This window comes from Citrus clementina, unplaced genomic scaffold, assembly GCF_000493195.1.
Source record: "Citrus clementina cultivar Clemenules unplaced genomic scaffold, Citrus_clementina_v1.0 scaffold_5, whole genome shotgun sequence".
NCBI classification, from domain to species: domain Eukaryota; kingdom Viridiplantae; phylum Streptophyta; class Magnoliopsida; order Sapindales; family Rutaceae; genus Citrus; species Citrus x clementina.
The window spans coordinates 9,829,015-9,853,680 of record NW_006262201.1 but is presented as its reverse complement, the minus strand read 5'-3'; the positions used below and the strand labels follow the sequence as shown (position 1 = coordinate 9,853,680).

General features: G+C 32.6%; 1 protein-coding gene and 1 pseudogene across 1 annotated transcript; both read left to right on the top strand.

Moving 5' to 3' along the window:
- The first annotated feature begins 916 nt into the window (after nt 1-916).
- LOC112098486 ((R)-limonene synthase 1, chloroplastic-like) lies at nt 917-3,934 on the top strand. The gene is given in 8 exon segments (XM_024184930.1): nt 917-1,202; nt 1,303-1,567; nt 1,823-2,201; nt 2,579-2,797; nt 2,889-3,030; nt 3,165-3,413; nt 3,513-3,839; nt 3,841-3,934. Coding segments are annotated over 8 exon segments (1,836 nt in total). The 5' UTR covers nt 917-974; the 3' UTR covers nt 3,868-3,934.
- Nucleotides 3,935-12,157: 8,223 nt separating this feature from the next.
- Nucleotides 12,158-14,062, top strand: LOC112097879 (annotated as a pseudogene).
- The last annotated feature ends 10,604 nt before the right edge of the window (nt 14,063-24,666 follow it).

Genomic DNA, 24,666 nt, shown 5'->3' with positions numbered 1-24,666 from the left:
ATTCATGAATTGGATGAGTTGAAAATTTATAACGATTTTACACCTATTGTCATTTATTAGAATTTTTTTCACAACGCGCTTTTGTAGGACGTTGTGAAATTGAAAGCCCATTGAAGAGTTTATGACAACATTCTTTCGTTTGTTGTCAAATATTAAAATTATTTTACAACACACTTTCAGCAACCGTTGTTAAATGGAAGTTTTCTGAAATTTGTACAAATTATCACAATCTACCGATACATTAAAATCCATTATCTATTTAGACAGTAGATACATACATTTGTACTATATAGCCCGGAAATCTGCTCCCACTAACTTTTGAGTTGACATCTACCTGCCCAATCTACTTTTTGTTGATAATCATTTTGTAATTTATTAATTTGTTTTCCGCAAAAGTACTTTATAACTGTAACAAATAGAATTTCGATGTTAGTCCTCAACATTAAGATATTGTTTGCAACTTTGTATGCCTTTTTTTCCTTAAACTTAGTTTGTATATTCTTATTTCTCCACAAAACAAGATTTTAATGTAATAAATAGAACTTTTATTAGTAGAATTGAATTTATGAATTTCTTGTTATTTCTGCGTGCATTTATTGTGTAGTTTATAGAAAGACTCTTTAAAAAATTTGTATGCAGGAAAAAAAAAGATAAATAAAAAAAGATTATACAACATTCATCCGAATGTATGGATGATGTATGTGTCTTCTGGTACAATATTGACCTCGTTCGCACAGTATGATGTACCCCCCCCACAAAAAAAAGAATAAAATATCTTTGTACTATTAAGACTTAAAAATTAAACGCTTTCAAAACTCAGAAAAAATGAGTAAGAAAAATCAATCACATGAGCTTCTTCTCTGCCTATATATATATATATATATAACCTTGTACATCACCACAAACCATAGATTAATTTGAGAATCCTTCCCAAGTATACCTGTAAGCTAGCTTACACTGCATCTGTATATCCAATGTCTTCTTGCATTAATCCCTCAACCTTGGCTACCTCTGTAAATGGTTTCAAATGTCTTCCTCTTGCAACAAATAGAGCAGCCATCAGAATCATGGCAAAAAATAAGCCAGTCCAATGCCTTGTCAGCACCAAATATGATAATTTGACAGTTGATAGGAGATCAGCAAACTACCAACCTTCAATTTGGGACCATGATTTTTTGCAGTCACTGAATAGCAACTATACGGTATTGATTATTATTATTATTATTATTACGTATAAATTTCCCTTGTTCATTTCAAATTAGGACCATGAATAACTAAAAACTAAATGCTGTGCATGTACAGGATGAAACATACAAAAGACGAGCAGAAGAGCTGAAGGGAAAAGTGAAGACAGCGATTAAGGATGTAACCGAGCCTCTGGATCAGTTGGAGCTGATTGATAATTTGCAAAGACTTGGATTGGCTTATCATTTTGAGCCTGAGATTCGGAACATATTGCGTAATATCCACAACCATAATAAAGATTATAATTGGAGAAAAGAAAATCTGTATGCAACCTCCCTTGAATTCAGACTTCTTAGACAACATGGCTATCCTGTTTCTCAAGGTACCTTTCATTAGTTCGCTTACTCTGTCATGCACATGCAAGATCCGAATACTTGAATCGATCTCTCTGTTTATCTTATTCATTCCTTTTAAATGTAAAAAAGTGGGCAAAACCCAAATCAATTTTTTAACTCTCTATCTCCTGAGAAATTCGAACTCGACAAGGCCGCTGGGGACACTTAAATCATTCTCTAATTAACATATATGTGTAAAAGTTTTGATGAATATAATTTCTTTTTTCGGTTGAGCACTGCAGAGGTTTTCAGTGGTTTTAAAGACGACAAGGTAGGCTTCATTTGTGATGATTTCAAGGGAATACTGAGCTTGCATGAAGCCTCGTATTACAGCTTAGAAGGAGAAAGCATCATGGAGGAGGCCTGGCAATTCACCAGTAAGCATCTTAAAGAAATGATGATCACCAGCAACAGCAAGGAAGAGGATGTATTTGTAGCAGAACAAGCGAAGCGGGCGCTGGAGCTCCCTCTGCATTGGAAAGTGCCTATGTTAGAGGCAAGGTGGTTCATACACGTTTATGAGAAAAGAGAGGACAAGAACCACCTTTTACTTGAGCTCGCTAAGTTGGAGTTTAACACTTTGCAGGCAATTTACCAGGAAGAACTTAAAGACATTTCAGGGTATCTATGCCTTGATTGCATAACTCATATATATTGCAAAGATTTGATTTTATCGAATAGATAACTTGTACAATTTAATCATATGTTTATTAAATTATTCTCAAGTGCAGACTCCGCCTTTTACAGCAGTATAAAGGCACCAGCCTACACTTTATATAAATGTATATTAAATTATTCCAAACGTTTGCATTAAAGAATCTCGAACTAGAAGATAACTCTATATGTAAATGCATTGTAAAGCCACAAGTCACGTGCTTTATAAAATGAGATGCTTGTATCAGAGAAATATTCTTCAGAATTCCAGACAGAAAGCTGATTCTATATATACAGATATATAAATCACGTGTCGTAATATTCGTTTTAATTTTCCTATGAAGGTGGTGGAAGGATACAGGTCTTGGAGAGAAATTGAGCTTTGCGAGGAACAGGTTGGTAGCGTCCTTCTTATGGAGCATGGGGATCGCGTTTGAGCCTCAATTCGCCTACTGCAGGAGAGTGCTCACAATCTCGATAGCCCTAATTACAGTGATTGATGACATTTATGATGTCTATGGAACATTGGATGAACTTGAGATATTCACTGATGCTGTTGCGAGGTTTGTTGGCAAATTAACAATTCAACTGCTACCTAGCTGCATGGTACTTCTCAATTTAATAGACCGTTTATGTGATTTTTTTTTTCTGCAGGTGGGACATCAATTATGCTTTGAAGCACCTTCCGGGCTATATGAAAATGTGTTTTCTTGCCCTTTACAACTTTGTTAATGAATTTGCTTATTACGTTCTCAAACAACAGGATTTTGATATGCTTCTGAGCATAAAACATGCAGTACGTCAAATATTAATTTGGCGCCTCTCCCTGTTCCTTTCCTCTGATTTATCCTTTTTAAATTACGATGTTCTTTTTTTCTCAAAAATTATAAACCGTAACTAGTTGTATATTTTCTGTGCCATGTGCATCAGTGGCTTGGCTTAATACAAGCCTACTTGGTGGAGGCGAAATGGTACCATAGCAAGTACACACCGAAACTGGAAGAATACTTGGAAAATGGATTGGTATCAATAACGGGCCCTTTAATTATAACGATTTCATATCTTTCTGGTACAAATCCAATCATTAAGAAGGAACTGGAATTTCTAGAAAGTAATCCAGATATAGTTCACTGGTCATCCAAGATTTTCCGTCTGCAAGATGATTTGGGAACTTCATCGGTATGTCTTTTTTTATTTATTTTTTTTAAGACGACAGCAATTGAATTAATCCTCTATATATGAATTGATTGTATTTTTTTTTTCCCCAATAATCATCAGGACGAGATACAGAGAGGGGATGTTCCGAAATCAATCCAGTGTTACATGCATGAAACTGGTGCCTCGGAGGAAGTTGCTCGTGAACACATCAAGGATATGATGAGACAGATGTGGAAGAAGGTGAATGCATACACAGCCGATAAAGACTCTCCCTTGACTCGAACAACTGCTGAGTTCCTCTTGAATCTTGTGCGAATGTCCCATTTTATGTATCTACATGGAGATGGGCATGGTGTTCAAAACCAAGAGACTATCGATGTCGGCTTTACATTGCTTTTTCAGCCCATTCCCTTGGAGGACAAAGACATGGCTTTCACAGCATCTCCTGGCACCAAAGGCTGATGATGAATTATAATGCACGATGCGTTGCGAATTCCCAGAGAGTGCAGTTTCAGTTGATGTTGGCCTCCGCTTTTCTTTTTTCTGAGGGATCTCTTTTCGATAATAAAATAAATTCCCTCATTCATCAAGGTTTATAAATGAAAAAGAAATGATATATATATATATATATATATATATGTTACTTTTATTGGGAATAAAAGTCTTCAGGATATGCAAATACTTAAGTCAGGCTCATTCTAATTCCTACAAGATAATTATTTGCTAGCTAAAACGTGAGAACGGCTGAATTTGTTCTGCATGCAGTTATACTTGATTATTCAAGGATGGTTCATAGCATTTTTAGCACAAGGGATACTTTCAGTATCCATGCATACGGCAAATCATACTCATGAAAAATGGCAATGTGCAGCTAACAGTGACAAACGCAACCCGCAGTCTGTTAAATGAGGATAGAAATAAGAGCGGTGGCATTTAAAGAAAAAAGTTACAAGAATCAAAAAGTAAATATAACCAATTAAAAAAAAATGAGTTCCTAATGTGAGGAAAGATTGAAATGGAGAAAAACCCTAATCCACCTATGGCTGACGACCGTTCCACAAACAAAGCAAGATTTAAGGCTGAAGGGGAAGATGGTGACAATCCTCAGCCTCCTTCCTTTCGTGATAAACTGATGTCAACACAAAGGGTGGATGAAGGAGTATTTTTTGATAGCGGGGAAGATTTGGCAGTTGAACCGGAAGATGTGGTTTTTGAGTGTGCAGACAATTTTCACTCCATTTTTTTTTCACAGAAAAGTACATGCTCAACTAATGAAACCATGGCAATACACGGTGGTGGTCAAGCTTTTGGGTCGTCGCATAGGTTACCGGACGCTGCGCAACCGCTTGGAAACCATCTGGAGCTCGACCCAAGGGCTTTCTGGAATTGACCTTGAGAATGATTATTATCTTGTTCGTTTCAGAACAGAGAGGGATGTGGAGTTCGCTTTGGCGCAAGGGCCTTAGACTATTCTGGGGCACTATCTAACAGTGAAGCCATGGACTCCCCATTTTGATAGTTCGGCAGCAGTGATTGTTGAGTCATCAGGTTTAGCTATTTAATTGCCTTAAATAAATCCTATTTATTAGGAAAGTAACTGTTAGCTTAAATATTTCTTCTCCATGATTCACGATCTGTTAGAGTGGAAAATGGGTAGTTTGTTTTTCAGTTTTCTTCCCCTGCTTTTGTACGACTATAAGTCAATTATTTTGCATTCGAATCAAATAAGAATTATTCTGCAATTCTACAGAGTTGTGTGCAAAGCCTCTTATACCCAACAGTGATTGAATATGTTATAGCCTGGATCCGCTTACCAGGCATGGCCCTACATTACTACAATAAGAAAATTCTCCGAATGTTGGGACAAATTTTCGGGAGTGTTTTTAAAATTGATTACAACACTGAATCCGCATCCAGAGGCAAATTTGGTCGTCTTGTTGTTGAAATTGATCCGAATAAGCCCTTAATTTCTATAGTCTCAGACTCTCTCTTGCTCTTACCACCACCTTGTTGAATCTACCTAGTCAATCGTGTTTAGCAAGCACCACTCATCTTCAATTGTATTTGCTACTTCCTTGAGATTCCCTCAACACAACAAATGACCTCTCCATTCCGAAAAAACCAAATAATAATAAAGAATGTCTAATGAAATGCTTGATATGAAGAAGATTAAAACATTATAGAGATATGAAACCTCATATGTGACGAAATAGTTTTTCTTCTCATTCTTTGCATTGGCTATTTCCCTAATATAAAATAAGAAATGCCTTCTTCAGTCTTCAATGTGTGAAATACTTCCCTTTATATATGTGCAGTATTTCATTAGAACATATATTTTTTTTAGAGTCTAATATTCCATAAATACTTAATATACTTACCAATACAATGATCATCTTTATTTAGAATTCTTTAATATGTAATCCTACTTATATGCTGATTTGCTTCTTTATGCCTCAAAAAATATTCCCCCATATTCCACATAATCTAATCTAATTAATTCCCAAGACTAGACAAATCCCTCATAAAAAGAATAAATAAATTGTAATATTATTGACACAATGATGGGAATAATAAAATCCCTAACAAATAAGAAGAAAAATAATTTTCAATTATTCTTGATTGTACTTCAGATACAAACCATCAAGAACAAGTGTCTGCTATAGTAAGATGTGTAGATAATTTAGCAAATCCAGTAGAAATGGAAGAATATTTTTTCGAATCTTAAAAGTTTGCCATTGTACTGGTAAAGAGCTCTTTAATGAACTCATAGAACTAATAAAAATTTTTGAACTTGTCATTGATAATATACAAGGACAAGGATACAATAATGGTTCTAATATGAAAGGAAAACACCAAGGTGTAAGATATTATAAACAAATTCTAAAGCATTTTATACATCAAGCGGTTGTCATGGTCAAAATTTAGTGGTTTGCAACATGGCTAATTCTTGTCCTAGATCAATTTCATTTTTTGGAGCTATGAAACTTATTTATTCATTATTTTTCTTCTTCAATGAGGTGATGGAAAATCTCACAAAATAATATACCCAATTTGACTGTGAAATTATTTTGACACATACATTGAGAAAGTTGTATTGAAAGTGTGAAAGCAATAAGATTTCAAACTCCATAAAGTATGAGATGCTTTACTTGAATTAGAAGAAATTAGTGAAGATTCTAGAATAAAGAGTGAAGCTATGTGTTTAGCAACATATGAATTGAAAAATTTTAATTTCATATTAGGTGTGATTATTTAGTATGATATATTATTTGCTATTAACTCTATATGTAAGATCTTGCAAAAAACATATGCATATTTATATTGCCATAGATCGACATAAAGTTTTTATTTCTTTCTTTGAAAGCCATAGAGAAAATGGATTTTGTGCCTATTATGATTTTAACTAAAGAAATTGCAACCAAAATGGAAATAGAACCTAAAATTCACGAAAAACATTTAATTCGTAGAAAAAACAATTTTGATGAAAGTATCGGTGAAGGAGGAATTTTATCTCTTGAATAGTCTTTCAGAATTAATTATTTTATATACATAATAGATCAAACTATTTCTTCAATAATAAGTAGATTTGAACAATTTCAAATGTATGAGAATATGTTAGGATTTTTGTTTAATTTCAAAAAATTACAATCGTTAAGTGACAATGTTTTAAAAACTTATTGTGTTAATATTGAAAATGCTTTACAAACATGATATGCTTTCTGATATAGATGGTTTAGATTTGTTTTTAGAGTTAAGAATTTTTAAAGAAGTTTTACCAGTTGGAAAATTACCCCGCTTGACATACTTAATTATTTTCAAAAAATTGATTTTTTTTCCAAATGCATATGCTACTTATAGAATATTATTAACAATACTACAAGCAGTTGCTTATGCAAAAAGAAGTTTTTCAAAATTAAAATTGATAAAAGCTTATTTGAGATTAACAATGTCGCAAGAAAGAGTAAATGGATTAGCCATAATGTCTACTAAGAAAAATATATTAGGAAATTATAATATAAAAATTTGATTAATAATTTTACATCTAAAGCTAGAAAATTTGATTTTAATAAATAGTTTTTTAGTAAAATTAATACATATATTTAACCTCAAATTTTTTGAAAGGTCTAATTGAACAATTCCCTTAAAGCTCCCAATTAATTGAGCCGACCTTGCCCACAAGGCTCGTGATAATAAAGACACAAAAATATTAGTCACATTTATTTATATTATTTTCATTTTTCATGAGACTTATCAAACTGTGATTTGATGGTTAATAATTTGTTTCATATTGTGAAAAAAAGAAAGGCTTCCTGAACAAGCCCCACACCAACTAGTCTAATTTTGACTTCGCATGTGCTTGTGTATTACACACGGTTGCACTCTGTTATCAGTGTGTCAAAAAGGAGAGGCTCTGACTCCTTAACATTACGTATACCAACTAGTCTAATTTTTCATACGCATATGGTTCATGTGCTACACTATAGTGTGTGATGCCGCAAAACCAAGAAGAAAAAAATGAATGCTAGTTCTTTGTTGTGAGAAATTCTAAACTAAAATACATAAATCAGTTTAATTAATATATGTATAAAATGTATATTTAAATTTTATATAACTACCAATTATATGTCTGTTCTTTAAAATAAATGCATATATACTATATCATTATTTACTTTTTATATAATTGATATGGTATATTAGAGATTTTCTAAAATTTCTCTTCTGCCCTTCTTGTCATTTTCGACTACAAGTCAATGAAGTCTCTTTTGTTTCGAGACAGATGATCTCAAGGAAATGGGGCAAATATCTCTTCTAGTGGTATTTTACAGGCTGTTGATGAAGAGTCGCACGTGTTTTGGTATTTTACATTCGCATTTTATTTGCAAATTCTAGTAAGGTCAGGCTATACAGGAAGTCTCTCCAGTGTTCTATGACTCAAATGGAAATATAACGTTGATTATTAAACACATGCTTCCGCACGTTTCTGTTCACTGTATTACTATTATAAACAAATATCGGCATCGTTGATTACTATAAACACATTCATTGGCGCGTTAGAATTCCCTCATGAAAAAATATGACTACATTTGGCGTTCTGGTTTGAGTTCATATTTCCTTTTCTTCATTCTTAATTTTTATGACTTGCACAATTAATTTCTGTAGTTGAACCAATATTAAATTGTACTCTATATCGCATCAAAAAAAAAAAATTGTAATATATATATATATATGTGTGTATATGTGTTTGTGTGTGTGTGTGTGTTGCTTATTACTTCGGAGGACTTGGGATGTTTTCTTTGTATGGATTAATCCTAACATAATTCTGACTTGTTTTTAGTTACTGCAAAAATTCGAACGCACTTTCACTAACCGTTGTTAAATGGATTTTTTTTTTGAAATTATTACAATGTGAAAATGAGGATTACCTTCTATTTGTCTAGGAAAATTAAGCAAAACCCCTCCTTACTTTTTAATAGATTCAAATCTACTACAATTATAATGGTGTTAGTTTTATATATAATTTTACTATTCTATTTTTACTATCGATATTAGTCATAAAATTTAGATATTTTGAGAATTTTTTAAGCAAAATGACTTATATATCCTCAACAATTAAATAAATTTATTAACCTATTAAAAAACATGAAGAAAAATTACAATTTACAAGTAGAGGAAATATCATATATACCCCTGATAATTATATAAAGTATTTGTTTAAATGAATGTAACAAGTTTGATATATTTAATTTGCTTCTTAATCTGGCACACGATCAGTTGTTTTATTGGAGAAGCATAGGCTAGGCCATACCGTTGCCATTGTAATTGTTGTTTGCTCACTTGCTTATGCTAATTTAATGCTCTTAATTAATTATTTCTCATCAAATAGCTGCAAGTACGTGTAATTTATTGTTTTGTTAGTAGTTGCTTATATATCCCTTTCCTATAGTGATTCTTTTCTTTAATTTATCATATATTATTCATTTGTAGTCTGGGTGAATTTATTGCATTTAGTCCAATTATCTATTTGTCCTTTATTTGAATGTATATTTGGATATTTCCTTCAATTGTTTTATTTTATGTTTTCAGAGATTTATTTAGAATCTTGGACTTCATACACTTAGGACACATTTATACAACTAGTAGGAATTATGTCATTTCCCCTACTTGTAATTTTTCTCCATAATTTGCAATTTGTTATTAAATTAATTTAATCGTTAAGGAAATACAAGTCACTTTGCTTAAAAGAATATCTTCAAAATATTTAAATTTTATGACTAATATCAATACTAGAGATAGAATAGTAAAATGATATATAAAACTAATACGGTCATAATTGTAGGGTGTTTGGACCTATTTTAAAATATGAAAGGATTTCCCTTAATTTATCTAAATGATAGGGTTAATCCTCATTTTCCTTTATTACAGTCTATACATATATTATTTAGAGAGTAAAAGCTCATTTAGTCCCTGTATTTTAAGATTAGTATCCATTTAGTCCTTGTATTTTTAAAAATACCTCGAAACATCCCTACCATTAAAGTATTAATACCCCTACCGTTACTTTTTATTTTTTTTCGCTTACTTTTACAATATTACCCTTTTATAATAATATTTTTGTTTGGACATTAATAAAAAAGAAAATAATTAAATTACCAATTTAACCCTAAAAATAAAAAAAATTATATTAATTTTTAATTGTCAAAAATTGTATACAAACTACCAAGTGTGCAGCTTACAAAAAAATTAATATAATTTTTTTAATTTTCTAGGGTTAAATTTGTAATTTAATTACTATTTTTTTATTAATGTCCACACAAAAAAATTATTATAAAAGGGTAATATTGTAAAAGCAAGTCAAAAGAAATAAAAAGTAATGGTAGGGGTATCAATACTTTAACGGCAGGGATGTTTTGAGACTATATGGATACTAATCTTAAAATATAGGGACTAAATGAGCATTTATCCTTATTTAGATACATACATTTGTAGTACAACCGAGATGCCCTTAGGCATGAGCTAAAAAATCTATTTTCACTAATATGAGGGAGACATATCTATCCTATCCAATCTATCTTTTGATGGTAATTATTTTGAAATATATAATTTTTTTTTTCAAAAGTACTTTATAACTATAACAAATAAGGTTTTAGTTAGATTTGTTAAATAAAACAGGTCTTTATCTTCTTTTATAATTTTGATTATTTTGAGTATTAATGATTAACATTAAGATATTCTTTGTAACTTTGCGTGTTCTTATTTTTATGTAAGTACGTAAAACAAGTTTTTAATGTAATAAATAGGACTTTTGTAAGCAAAGTTAAATTTATGAATTTTTTTTGTCATTAATATGTGTATTTATTATAATTATATGGCTTATAGAAACACTCTTTAAAAAAATTTGTAGCGAAAAAAAATGACAAATAAATAACAATTATACAACAAGCCAGCCCCCTCAAGGGCGTGGTCGGGTTGGTTGCATTGCAGCTGTAATCTCTACCAAAATTCGGGTTTATTTTTGTGGATGATAAGGGGAGTAAAAACTGTATTTAGGCTTGCCCACCCCCTTACCTTTAAGGAAAAAAAAAAAAAAACATGCCAGCGAATGTACATATTTGAACTTGCTGGCACGTTAGAATTCCCTCAACAGAGGGAAGATGTACTCCTTTTTTTTTTTTAATGAATATAATATCTTTGTCCAACTAAGACTTACAAATTACATGCTTTGAAAATCTCAGGGAAAATGAATAAGAAAAATAAATCGCTTGCACTTCTCCGCTGCCTATATATATATATATATATATAACCTTGTGCATAACCGCAAACCATAGATTAATTTGAGAATTTTTGCCAAGTATAACTGTAAGCTAGCTTACACTACATCTGTATGTCCAATGTCTTCTTGCATTGTTCCATCAACCTCGTTTACCTCTGTAAATGGTTTCAAATGTCCTCCTCTTGCAACAAATCGAGCAGCCACTAGAATCATTACCATAAATAAGCCAGTCCAATGCCTTGTCAGCGCCAAATATGATAATTTGACAGTTGACAGGAGATCAGCAAACTACCAACCTTCAATTTGGGACCATGATTTTTTGCAGTCACTGAATAGCGGCTATACGGTATTTATTATTATTCATTTCAAATTGGGACCATGAATAACTAAAAACTAAATGCCGTTCATGTACAGGATGAAACATACAAAAGACAAGCAGAAGAGCTGAAGGGAAAAGTAATGACAACGATTAATAAGGATGTAACCGAGCCTCTGGATCAGTTGGAGCTGATTGACAACTTGCAAAGACTTGGATTGGCTTATCATTTTGAGACTGAGATTCGGAACATATTGCATAATATCTACAACAGTAATAAAGATTATAATTGGAGAAAAGAAAATCTGTATGCAACCTCTCTCGAGTTTAGACTACTTAGACAACATGGCTATCCTGTTTGTCAAGGTACATTTCATAAACTCGATTTTTTTTGTCATGCGCATGCAAGGTCTGAATATTTGAATCGATCTCTCTGTTTTTTTCCTTTTTTTTTTTTTTTAATTTAAAAGAGTGGACAACACCCAAATCAATTTTTTAACTCTCTATCTCCAGAGAATTCGAACTCGACAAGGCTGCTGAGACACTTAAATCATTCTCTAATTAGCATATGTATGCGAAAATTTTGTGAAATAGTTCTTTTTGATTGAGCACTGCAGACGTTTTCAATGGTTTTAAAGACACAAGGGAGGCTTCATTTGTAATGATTTCAAGGAAATAATGAGCTTGCATGAAGCCTCGTATTTCAGCTTAGAAGGAGAAAGCATCATGGAGGAGGCCTGGCAATTCACTAGTAAACATCTAAAAGAAGTGATGATCAGCAAGAGCAAGCAAGGGGATGTCTTTGTAGCAGAACAAGCAAAGCGTGGACTGGAGCTCCCTCTGCATTGGAAAGTTCCAATGTTAGAGGCAAGGTGGTTCATAGACGTTTATGAGAAAAGAGAGGACAAGAACCACCTTTTACTTGAGCTCGCTAAGTTGGAATTCAACGTTTTGCAGGCAATTTACCAGGAAGAACTTAAAGATGTTTCAAGGTATCCATGCTTGGTTGCATAACTCATATTTATGTATGTATCAAAGATTTTAGTTTATGACATACATAACTTGTACAAATTGATCATATGCATATTAAATTATTCTCAGGTGCAGACTACACCTTTTACAGTAGTGTAAAGGTCTGAGTCTGCACTTCATAAAATACAGACGTTTGCACCAGAGATTCACTCTAAGGAATCTCGGACTAGAAGATGACTCTATAACAGATGTATTGTAAAGCTACGAGTCATAATATTCGTTTTAATTTTCCTATGAAGGTGGTGGAAGGATATAGGTCTTGGAGAGAAACTGAGCTTTGCGAGGGACAGCTTGGTAGCATCCTTCGTATGGAGCATGGGGATAGTGTTTGAGCCTCAATTCGCCTACTGTAGGAGAATACTCACAATCACATTTGCTCTAATTTCAGTGATTGATGATATTTATGATGTTTATGGAACTTTGGATGAACTTGAGCTATTTGCTGATGCTGTTGAGAGGTTTGTTGGCAAATTAATGTTATACCTAATTGATTAATTCAACTGCTAGCTAGCTGCTTGCTACCTCTCAAATTAATAGACCAGTCATATGAATTTTTTTTTTTTTTCGTTTTCTACAGGTGGGACATCAATTATGCTTTGAACCACCTTCCGGACTATATGAAAATCTGTTTTCTTGCGCTTTACAACTTGGTTAATGAATTTACTTATTACGTACTCAAAACAACAGGATTTTGATATACTTCGAAGTATAAAAAATGCGGTACGTAAAATATTAGTTGCACCTCTGCCGCCATTCCTTTCCTTTGATTTATCCTTTTTAAATTAGGATGTTGTTGTCGCAAAAAAAAAAAAAAAAAATTATAAGTTGTAACTACTGCTATTTTCTGTCTTGTGCATCAGTGGCTTCGTAATATACAAGCCTACTTAGTGGAGGCGAAATGGTACCATGGTAAGTACACGCCAACTCTGGGAGAATTCTTGGAAAATGGATTGGTATCAATAGGAGGCCCTATGGTTACAATGACTGCATACCTTTCTGGGACAAATCCAATCACTGAGAAGGAACTAGAATTTTTAGAAAGTAATCAAGATATAATTCACTGGTCATTCAAGATTCTTCGTCTTCAAGATGATTTGGGAACTTCATCGGTATTTTTTCTTTCTTCTTTTTTTTTAACAAGACAGAAATTGAATTAATCCTCTATTTATGAATTGATTGTACTTTTTTTTTTACCCAATAATTCATCAGGATGAGATACAGAGAGGGGATGTTCCGAAATCAATCCAGTGTTACATGCAGGAAACTGGTGCCTCGGAGGAAGTTGCTCGTGAACACATCAAGGATATGATGAGACAGATGTGGAAGAAGGTGAATGCATACAGAGCTGTTAAAGATTCTCCCTTATCGCAAACTACAGTCGAATTCATATTGAATGTTGTGAGAGTGTCCCATTTTATGTATCTACATGGAGACGGGCATGGTGCTCAAAACCAAGAGACTATGGATGTAGTTTTCACATTGCTTTTTCAGCCAATTCCCTTGGACGACAAACACGTGGTTGCCACATCATCACCTGGCACCAAAGGATGATGAATTATAGTGCATGAATCCCAAGAGTGCAGTTTCAATTGATGTTGGCCTCGACATTTCTTTTCAGTTTCTATTTCTTTCCGATGATGAGGTCTCTTTTCGATGATTCTAATAAATTCTCTCACTCGTCGAGGTTTATAAATGAAACAAAAATGTCATATATGTTACTTTTATTGAGTAACAGTCGTCAGATATGAGAACCATTTTCTAGCAAAAGCATGAGAATGGCAGAATTTGTTATGTATGCAATTATATTTTATATTCAATCATGGGTTCATAGCATGTTAAGGCACAACGGATGCTCAGTGGACATGACCCATTTAAATCGCATATGGCAAATCATACCCATGAAAAATGACAATATGCAGCGAACACTGAGAAACGCAACAACAACTAAGGAGAGAAATCAGAGCTGTGCCATAAAAAGAAATCACAAGGATAAAATATTAATATAACTAATTAAAAACACGAGTTCCTAATTTTTGGGTTAGCTTAAAGACACGAGCACCTAATTATTCGATTAGCCTTTTTTATCTTTTAATATCGTATTCATTTCTACAATAAATCTCTAACAAAGTCATATGAGTTTAAAGAATATGAGTGCAGTCAGTGGATTCAATCATAAACGCTTTGTTTTATAGAAAGCTACTTGTCATTTTTAGAAGCCTTTCACTATCCAATATTTGATTCCAACAACGATCAAATTTAACAGCTTTCTTGTTCCTTCAGTTGATACACCTACAAAAATGTCATCTTAAATTACTTTATTCACAGTAGTATATTGAGCAGAAAATGCATCATGTATTTATATTAAAAAATTACGAAAACATAAGTTTAAAGAGAAATTTAAGAGAAAAACTAACAAGTCTTTTCAAAAAAGAAATATGATTAGCATAAGCAAATTGACTTGTCTTTTCGAAAAAGAAATATGATTAACATAAGCAAAAACGTCACAACAGAGCATATATAATTAAGTAATTAAAAGAAAAAAAAATTAACCAAACGTACGTTTTAAATGTCTTGTACTTGCTCTTGAGTTTCTTCATCACTGAAATTTTGACAAAAAGATAATTTGAAAACGTTTGAGAGGGGAAGAAATCTGTATGTTTATTGTATATCACTCGGCTATTCATATATACACCTATACCAAAATCAAAGATAGCTACGAAATCTCTAAATAGTCTCCTAAATATGCTCCTTCTATTCCTAATGGAATACAAAAGCTGCTCCTTCTATTCCTAATGAAATACAAAAGCTATACAAAGAGAATATTACAATAGTTACTGCACATGCACACGTTAGTTGCTCCACACGTTCCCAATACTCCCCCTCAAGTTGGAGCATGAAGATCACGAATGCCCAACTTGCGAAGGATATTCTCAAACTGGCGTCGACCAAGCGCCTTTGTGAAAATGTCTGCAAGTTGCTCTGAAGTACGAACATGAGAAGTAGCAATATTACTAGCATGGATTTGGTCCAGCACATAGTGGCAATCAATTTCAATGTGCTTAGTGCGCTCATGAAATACAGGATTGGCAGCAATATGAAGCATGAAATACTAACTAGGCAACCCAAGAGGGGGGGGGGGGTGAATTGGGATTTTAAAAATTATCCTAGGCAAACCACACAACAATTTAATCTATTGCCTTAATCAAATTGAAAACAATAAATTCAATCATGCACAATATTAAAAGAGTAAGAGAAGAGAAAACGAACACAATGATTTTTACGTGGTTCGGCAATCCCCGCCTACGTCCACGCCTCCAAGCTCACCGGGCTTGAGGATTTCACTAAGTTAGCCTCTCAAGGCTTCAAACGCTTACAATTGACTTCCAAGGTGTCAATGGACCTTTACAACAAGAGATTATCCCCAATCTCTTAACCCAAGTGTATCCCAACACTTACAATCTTTTAACTTGATTTTACAAAAAAGATTACAAATGAATCCCTCTCACACAATGTGTTTGATCTCAAGTGAAAGCTCAATGTGTGAATGAATGAGATGAATACAAAGATTTAAAGCTCAATGAAAGTTGTATTTTCTATATTTTGCTCAATGATGATCGTTGGAATTCTTCTTGTTTGAATTGGATTGAGCATATTTATAGTTGGAGCTGAAAAACTAGCCGTTATAGACTGTCTGCTCGAAAACGGTTCGCCGTTAACCATTAACGGTTAACCGTTTAGGCCGGTCAAAGTTACCGTTGAGCCACTTTTCAAATAAACGGTTAGCCGTTTAGACTTACCCTTTCGCCGTTAATTTCCAGAGACCTACAAAACAAATTTGATTTAACCGTTCTTACTAAACGGTTCAAGGTTAGCAATCTGGAAATAATCGGTTAACCGTTTTCAGTAAACGGTTCACCGTTATTTTCCAGAATTATCATTTTAACAATACTTTGCAGAACATGCTTTCTGGAAATTATCGGTTAGCCGTTTGCTACAGTGAAATTGCTACAGTGAAAATATTTTCTGAAATTATAGTTTGACGCCAAAACTTTACAAAACTATAGTATGACCCAAAACGTTATGAAACATTGCACATAGGTCCAATTTCAGAATTTCTAAGTAATACTTTGTTAATCCCAAAACTTTCTGAAATTATGGTATAGCCCAAAATGCTATGACACTTTTCAAATAAGTCCTTCTCCAAAATTTCAATCAATACTTGTTTATTTCAAAGTTTTCAAAATTCTTTCAATTAAACCATAAATTTTGAAAAACAACCAATTTCATAAAATCATTTTTCCATTAAATATGAAACATTTATAATGTGAAAATAATGATTTATTTAAAAAGAATAAAAACAATCAATTTCATAAAATCATTTTTCCATTAAATATAAAACATTTATAATGTTAAAATAATGATTTATTTAAAAAGAATATTAAATAATTTGAGCTTAAAAGATTAATCATTCTTAAACTTGTTTGTTATCATCAAAATCAATATTATGGAAACATATATGTTAACAATCTCCCCCTTTTTGATGATGACAAACATTTCATGTATTTAAAGAATGATTCCACAAATTGCTCCTAAATATAATCTTCTTTTACAATTTGCCAATTAGCTAAATTAACATATTTAAATACATGGATTTTTCTCCCCCTCATCATCAAAAAGAAAACTTAGTGGAAAAGAAAAAGAGTAGCAAATTTGTTACCCATGTAGCCGAGTAAAAATTTTGACACATTCTCCCCCTATCAACAAGCATCACCTCAAATACAAGTTTAGTAATATTACTCCCAAATTATTTTAAATTATGATACACACCATGTAATCAAATCATCATGATATCTCAAAATCATCACCATAATCACATATTAATCATCAAAATAATTACTCAAAATGCATATTATTCTCCTCCTTTTGACAATATCGAAATGAGATATTACTTTGTCTCCCCCTTTGGACAAAAAAAGTTCAAAATGCATATTATCCAAAATCATATTATATGCTCCCCCTAAATATATGGCCAATTTAAGAAATTTAACCAAAATGATTTTATCTAAAAACATATCATATTTATCTCCCCCTTCATCGTAAAAAGGAAAGATAGATAGATGCAATCGAAACAAGATCATCAAAAATAATTCAATGAAGATATTACCCATTTTGTATGAGCAAAAATTTCGATAAAGTCTCCCCTTAAAAAAGAACAAATTCTCAAATAAACAACATGGTTAAAAAGATATAAGCTTCAACAATTATAACAAACCAATAACTTCATCAATTCATCAAGCAATGCACATATAATCATCAATCATTATGAATTCCCCCAACACTTGTAACAATTATATCCGAGGATTCCATAATCATATATCAACCATTAAAAGAATGCTCAAAATGCATGTTATTTCCCCCAATTTACATCATTAAAAAGATTTATTACTTTGTCTCCCCCTTTGGACAATAAAAATGTTCAAAAAGCATATTATCCAAAATAGAACAAGTAATAAGCTAAGAAAGGGAATGCAAAAGTCATAAGAGCATAATGTCAACAATTCAAGCTCTATAATTACTAATCACATTTTAGAAATCAAGACAACTAAACTCATCAAAGACCTAAAGCGACATTTTAATATAACTTACACTCTCATATGCGCCAAGATCTCAATGATCATGTATTTCTCCCCCTTTTGATATCATTTAAAACAAGTAATGCATATTTAACAATGCGTCAAGAAAGCAAAAAAAAATGTATCCATTCACCAATCATAAATTCCATAAAATCAAAATTCATCAAATACAATGGAATCATCAAAGCACATTCTTTGTCATCAAAACTTAAGTAAAGCATAAGTACATAATAGCAATATATAGATCATCAAAATCAACATATACTTAAGAATCTCAAAGTAGATGTATTTCTCCTTTACATCTCATATCTCCCTCTTGATCATCAAAAAGTCAAGATAAACACATTAGTTCCACATTATCCAAATATAAAACATCCAAATAGCAAACAATAATCATCATCAATCCACAATGAAAGCAACAAAGCATATGAACATGTAAGTGCATAATATAATAGAAAACTATGGTAAAATCCATAAGGAGAGCACACTATGGAAGTGGTATACCGGTTAAGCTTTGGAAAATATTTTTGAAATTTTGTAAGCTCTTAGACACAAATTTATTTTTGGCTTAGAAATTGATCAATTTTAAAATTCATTTAACTTTTCAATAAGTCAATTAGTGCATGGAACATATATGCATACAAGACCAAACATATGAAATCGTATCAACCAATAATGTCAATTTTATAAATGAATGATGATATAACACAATTAATAGCACAAGAATTCACACATATAATTCATTCATCATGTGTATATTTTACACAATCATGAAACATATAAGCATTCAAAGATTAATAATTCAAGCATATCACTCATTTATCAAGCTTAGGCATTATATAATCATCAAAATCAAACAAAGCTATCATGATGAGTTGACAAGCTATCATCTTATATATATAACCATGCATCATGATAAAGCACTCAATGTTAAACACAATGATAATTCCATCATGTAAACATACAAGCATACTTTCGCAAATTCATTTATCATGATTCACTCAATATAGTAAATAGCCAAGATAAACTTATCCACATCATGTTAATACACTTAATGTTATGATACCAAATGAAGTGTTAAATATTTGCTAAGATTAAAATACCATCACTTATAATCAATAAGGCAATAATAGTTACCAAAACAATTAAATCATCTTGCCTCATTATTTTTGCTTTAGATTATGATCAAGTGATTATCTCCACAAGCTTCATCAAGGAACTCTCCACCATTCCTTGTTTATGGTACCTACAAAAACAAATTCAAGTTGTACCCTTTGGTACCCAAATACTCTTGGGTCCTTGAATGTTAGATTTAGTTCCTTTTGGAACCCAAATACATTTGACTCCATAATACACATTTCTTTTAATTGGACATCTATTCTTCATATGACCATTTTGATTGCAATAATGACATACAATTTGATCATTTGTGGAGGTAGCCTTAACAAAATAATTCTTATAATATTTTTGTTTCAAGTAAGGCTTATACCCAAGTCCTCCTTTATCAAACACACATTTTTGTGAATTAAGCATGTTATCCAACATCTTTTGCCCATTTGTGAGTTTCAAAACAATCTCATTCAACTCATTACTCCTTTTCTTAAGTGTTTCATTTTCATTTATTAATTCATCAACATGTGATTTCTCATGCTCATACAAAGTACTTTGTTTACATGTGAATGATGCAATTCTATCATGCAACATTTTATTATCTAACTCTAGTCCTTTAATCTTTTCATTTAATGAATCATTGCATTTTTGTAAAGCATCATTTTCATTTTTCAAGTTATCTACATGTGATTCTAGATGCTTTTGTGAAGTGCTAAATTTGTCATTTGATAATGTAACTTCATCATGCAATGTTTTATTCTCTAATTCTAGACATGTAATCTTTGCACTTAGAGATTCATTTTCATTTGTGAGCTTTACCATTTTCTTTTTAAAACATGCATTTTTTTTACCAATTTTCATCCACTCATTATACAATTCTTTAAACGCATCATGTAATTCATCATAAGTAGGAAGATGATTTACCTCATCAAGTTCATCATCCGATTCATCTACAATTGTCATAAGTGCCAAATTCGACACTTCATGAAATTCCTCCTCGTTTGTAGTCTCCTCATACACAATTTCAAGTTTTCTCCAAATTTCATAAGCATTAGAACAATTTGAAACTCTATGAAATTCCTTTTTATCTAAGGCACAAAATAAAGCATTCATAGCCTTGGAATTTAAAGACATATTTTTCTTATCCAATTCACTTAAAACATTCTTCCTATGAATGAATGAATCATCACAAACTATTTCCCATATTTCATAATCTAAGGCTTGTAAAAACACTCTCATCCTAGTTTTCCAATAAGGATAGTCATTACCATCAAAGAATGGAGGTCTAGTGGTGGATTGGCCTTCCATGAAGATTGAGCTAATTTGGGTTGCTATAGATCTTTAACTCTAGACGGTTAAGTCTACAAAAGAGCACCTCGCTCTGATACCAAATGAAATACTAACTAGGCAACCCAAGAGGGGGGGGGGGGGTGAATTGGGATTTTAAAAATTATCCTAGGCAAACCACACAACAATTTAATCTATTGCCTTAATCAAATTGAAAACAATAAATTCAATCATGCACAATATTAAAAGAGTAAGAGAAGAGAAAACGAACACAATGATTTTTACGTGGTTCGGCAATCCCCGCCTACGTCCACGCCTCCAAGCTCACCGGGCTTGAGGATTTCACTAAGTTAGCCTCTCAAGGCTTCAAACACTTACAATTGACTTCCAAGGTGTCAATGGACCTTTACAACAAGAGATTATCCCCAATCTCTTAACCCAAGTGTATCCCAACACTTACAATCTTTTAACTTGATTTTACAAAAAAGATTACAAATGAATCCCTCTCACACAATGTGTTTGATCTCAAGTGAAAGCTCAATGTGTGAATGAATGAGATGAATACAAAGATTTAAAGCTCAATGAAAGTTGTATTCTCTATATTTTGCTCAATGATGATCGTTGGAATTCTTCTTATTTGAATTGGATTGAGCATATTTATAGTTGGAGCTAAAAAACTAGCCGTTATAGACTGTCTACTCGAAAACGGTTCGCTGTTAACCATTAACGGTTAACCGTTTAGGCCGGTCAAAGTTACCGTTGGGCCAATTTTTAAATAAACGGTTAGCCGTTTGGGCTTACCCTTTCGCCGTTAATTTCCAGAGACCTACAAAACAAATTTGATTTAACCGTTCTTACTAAACGGTTCAAGGTTAGCAATCTGGAAATAATCGGTTAACCGTTTTCAGTAAATGGTTCACCGTTATTTTCCAGAATCATCATTTTAACAATACTTTGCAGAACATGCTTTCTGGAAATTATCGGTTAGCCATTTTAAATAAACGGTTAGCCGTTTGCTACAGTGAAATTGCTACAGTGAAAATATTTTCTGAAATTATAGTTTGACGCCAAAACTTTATAAAACTATAGTATGACCCAAAACGTTATGAAACATTGCACATAGGTCCAATTTCAGAATTTCTAAGTAATGCTTTGTTAATCCCAAAACTTTCTAAAATTATGGTATAGCCCAAAATGCTATGACACTTTTCAAATAAGTCCTTCTCCAAAATTTCAAGCAATACTTGTTTATTTCAAAGTTTTCAAAATTCTTTCAATTAAACCATAAATTTTAAAAAACAACCAATTTCATAAAATCATTTTTCCATTAAATATGAAACATTTATAATGTGAAAATAATGATTTATTTAAAAAGAATAAAAACAATCAATTTCATAAAATTATTTTTCCATTAAATATAAAACATTTATAATGTTAAAATAATGATTTATTTAAAAAGAATATTAAATAATTTGAGCTTAAAAGATTAATCATTCTTAAACTTATTTGTTATTATCAAAATCAATATTATGGAAACATATATGTTAACAAAGCGCTGCCTGACTATCACAGTAAAGACGCATTGGTAGAGAATGCGAAACACCAAGAGACTTTAACAAAGCCGTCAACCAAGTTAATTCACAACAAGTGAAAGCCATAGACCGATACTCTGCTTCAGTCGAAGAACGAGAGACAGTATGTTGTTTCTTTGTCTTCCAGGAAATGGGAGAACCACCGAAAAAAATGAAATAACCAATAATCAGGTACATATAGAACATGATTCATTCTTTAATTGTTTCCAAACTCAACAGTGCCCTCGCACTGAGCATGAGAGCATGTGCCATTTGGAAGACCTATGGGCGAAAGCCCAATATTTTGCAGATCAGTCATTAATTCTCTGCTTCCTGTCATATGTCTCGAAGCCCCTGTATCTAGAATCCACTTACCAGAAAGCTTCTCTTTTGAAACATCCTTATTTTGTGAATTAAGCATATTCACCATAATTTCCCATTGATCATCCGTGAGAGTAGTTGCAAGGGCAGCCTGATCTTATGCTGACAGAGTCGGACTAGCCTAGTTTCCTCCTCCACCAGCAGGCATAAGAGCAGCGTTAGTCACAGCAGCATGCGATTTACTATGCCCAACAAAATTATTTGTCTGCCCTCGTCTGCCTGAGTTACCCTTTCCACGATTAGCAGTCCACCACTCCGGATATCCAATAATCTTGAAGAAAGATGATATCTCATGACTGGTTTTGCCACAATGTTTACACACTGATTTTTCTCCATTTGCATTATTCAAAAAAGACGCAGCAACACCTTGTTGTGCCTTGGGTGCTTGGACACCAAAGCTCACGGCTTCGACACGCACATCACATATCCTTGTAATGGTTTGATGTCTTTCCTCTTGTACCACCAAGGCATAAGCACGACTTTGTGAGGGAAGAGGATCTTGAGCAATAATATTAGAATGAACTGTCCCATAAATCGTATCATCAAGTCCTATCAAGAATTGGTGAACACATTCTTCTTCCCTTTTTTTTTCCCACTGCGTTGACAGATTACAGGCGCAGTTGCCGCAAGAACAGACAGGAGGTTGAACATAGTTGCTGAGTTCATCCCACAGAATCTTGAGACGTCCAAAATAGGCTCCTACTGTCTGCCCATCTTGTCTACATTTGACCAGATCGGATCGCAACTGCAGCACCCGTAGTCCATTCCCAATTGAGAATCTCAATTTTAATTCATCCCAGAGTTCCTTAACAGTATCATAGTAGGTGATTGTTGAATGAATATGCGGTTCAAAAGATGTAAATATCCATCCTACAAGCATTGAATTCACACTCCACCAATCTTCAATTTTAGGAGCATCTTCGGCAGGTTTCTCAATCTTGCCATTAAAAAACGATTGTTTTCTTCTTGCCCAAAATGCATTACGCATCGAGCATGACCACTCTTCATAATTCTCACCATTTAATTTCACCGGGGATATAATCATGCCCGTATGATCAGAGGGATGAAGATAATAAGATGAAGACGAATCTATCATATTTGGGTTTTCCTTTTCCCTTCCAGCCATGGTGCTTAGCTTCGGCGTCGGTTATGGAAAAATTTTGATTTATTAGAAGGTTCGGCTCAAGGCTCTGATACCATGAAAACGTTTGTGAGAGGGGAAGAAATTTGTATGTTTATTGTATATCACACGGCTATTCATATATACACCTATACCAAAATCAAAGATAGCTACGAAATCTCTAAATAGTCTCCTAAATATGCTCCTTCTATTCCTAATGGAATACAAAAGCTGCTCCTTCTATTCCTAATGGAATACAAAAGCTATAGAATATTACAATAGTTACTGCACATGCACACGTTAGTTGCTCCATGCACACATTAGTTGCTGCACACGTTCCCAATAATTAATAAAATAGCATAATAATATAGCATAATTTGAAGTATAACTGGACTTTTTGGTTTCTTCTTTTATCTATCTGCCATTGACGATTGTATTTTAATGGAAAATCTGTATGGTGATTACTTAGAGGAGAGTTGTTTAAAGCAAGTGAAAGATTGAGAGAATCAAATCATATTAATTATGGAGAGAAAATAAGATGAAGTAGAAGAAAAATATTTAATAATATATTAGGGCCCATTAAGTTTTATTTTTGATATTAATAAATATTGCCTTCTTTCAAAATTTTGTAACCCATTTGTTATCAAAGTAGTATTAAAGACACCATTTTTTAAAATCAAAATAGTATTAAAGAGATCATTAGGTAATGTTAAAAGGTTAAGATTTTGTGTAAGTTATTGTTTCAAAAGAGAGAGATAGTTGATCCTATCTCATATGTATATTGGTGCACTAACGTTGGTATTCTTACTTGTACCGCATTTTTATGAATACAATATTTTTTAACTATATATTAGGCTGTTTTTGGGAGCTTCGATAAATTGTGGGATTCAATTAGATTTTGAAACTAACAAAATAATTTAATCTAAGGTATGTTTGGTTGTCATGGACCATTAGAGTAAACTTAAATTTAGTCTAAAACTAATAGGATTATTAATCCTTATTTTTATAGGGGTTTAGGTGAGATAAGATTAAACAAAAGCTTTGTGTCCTCTT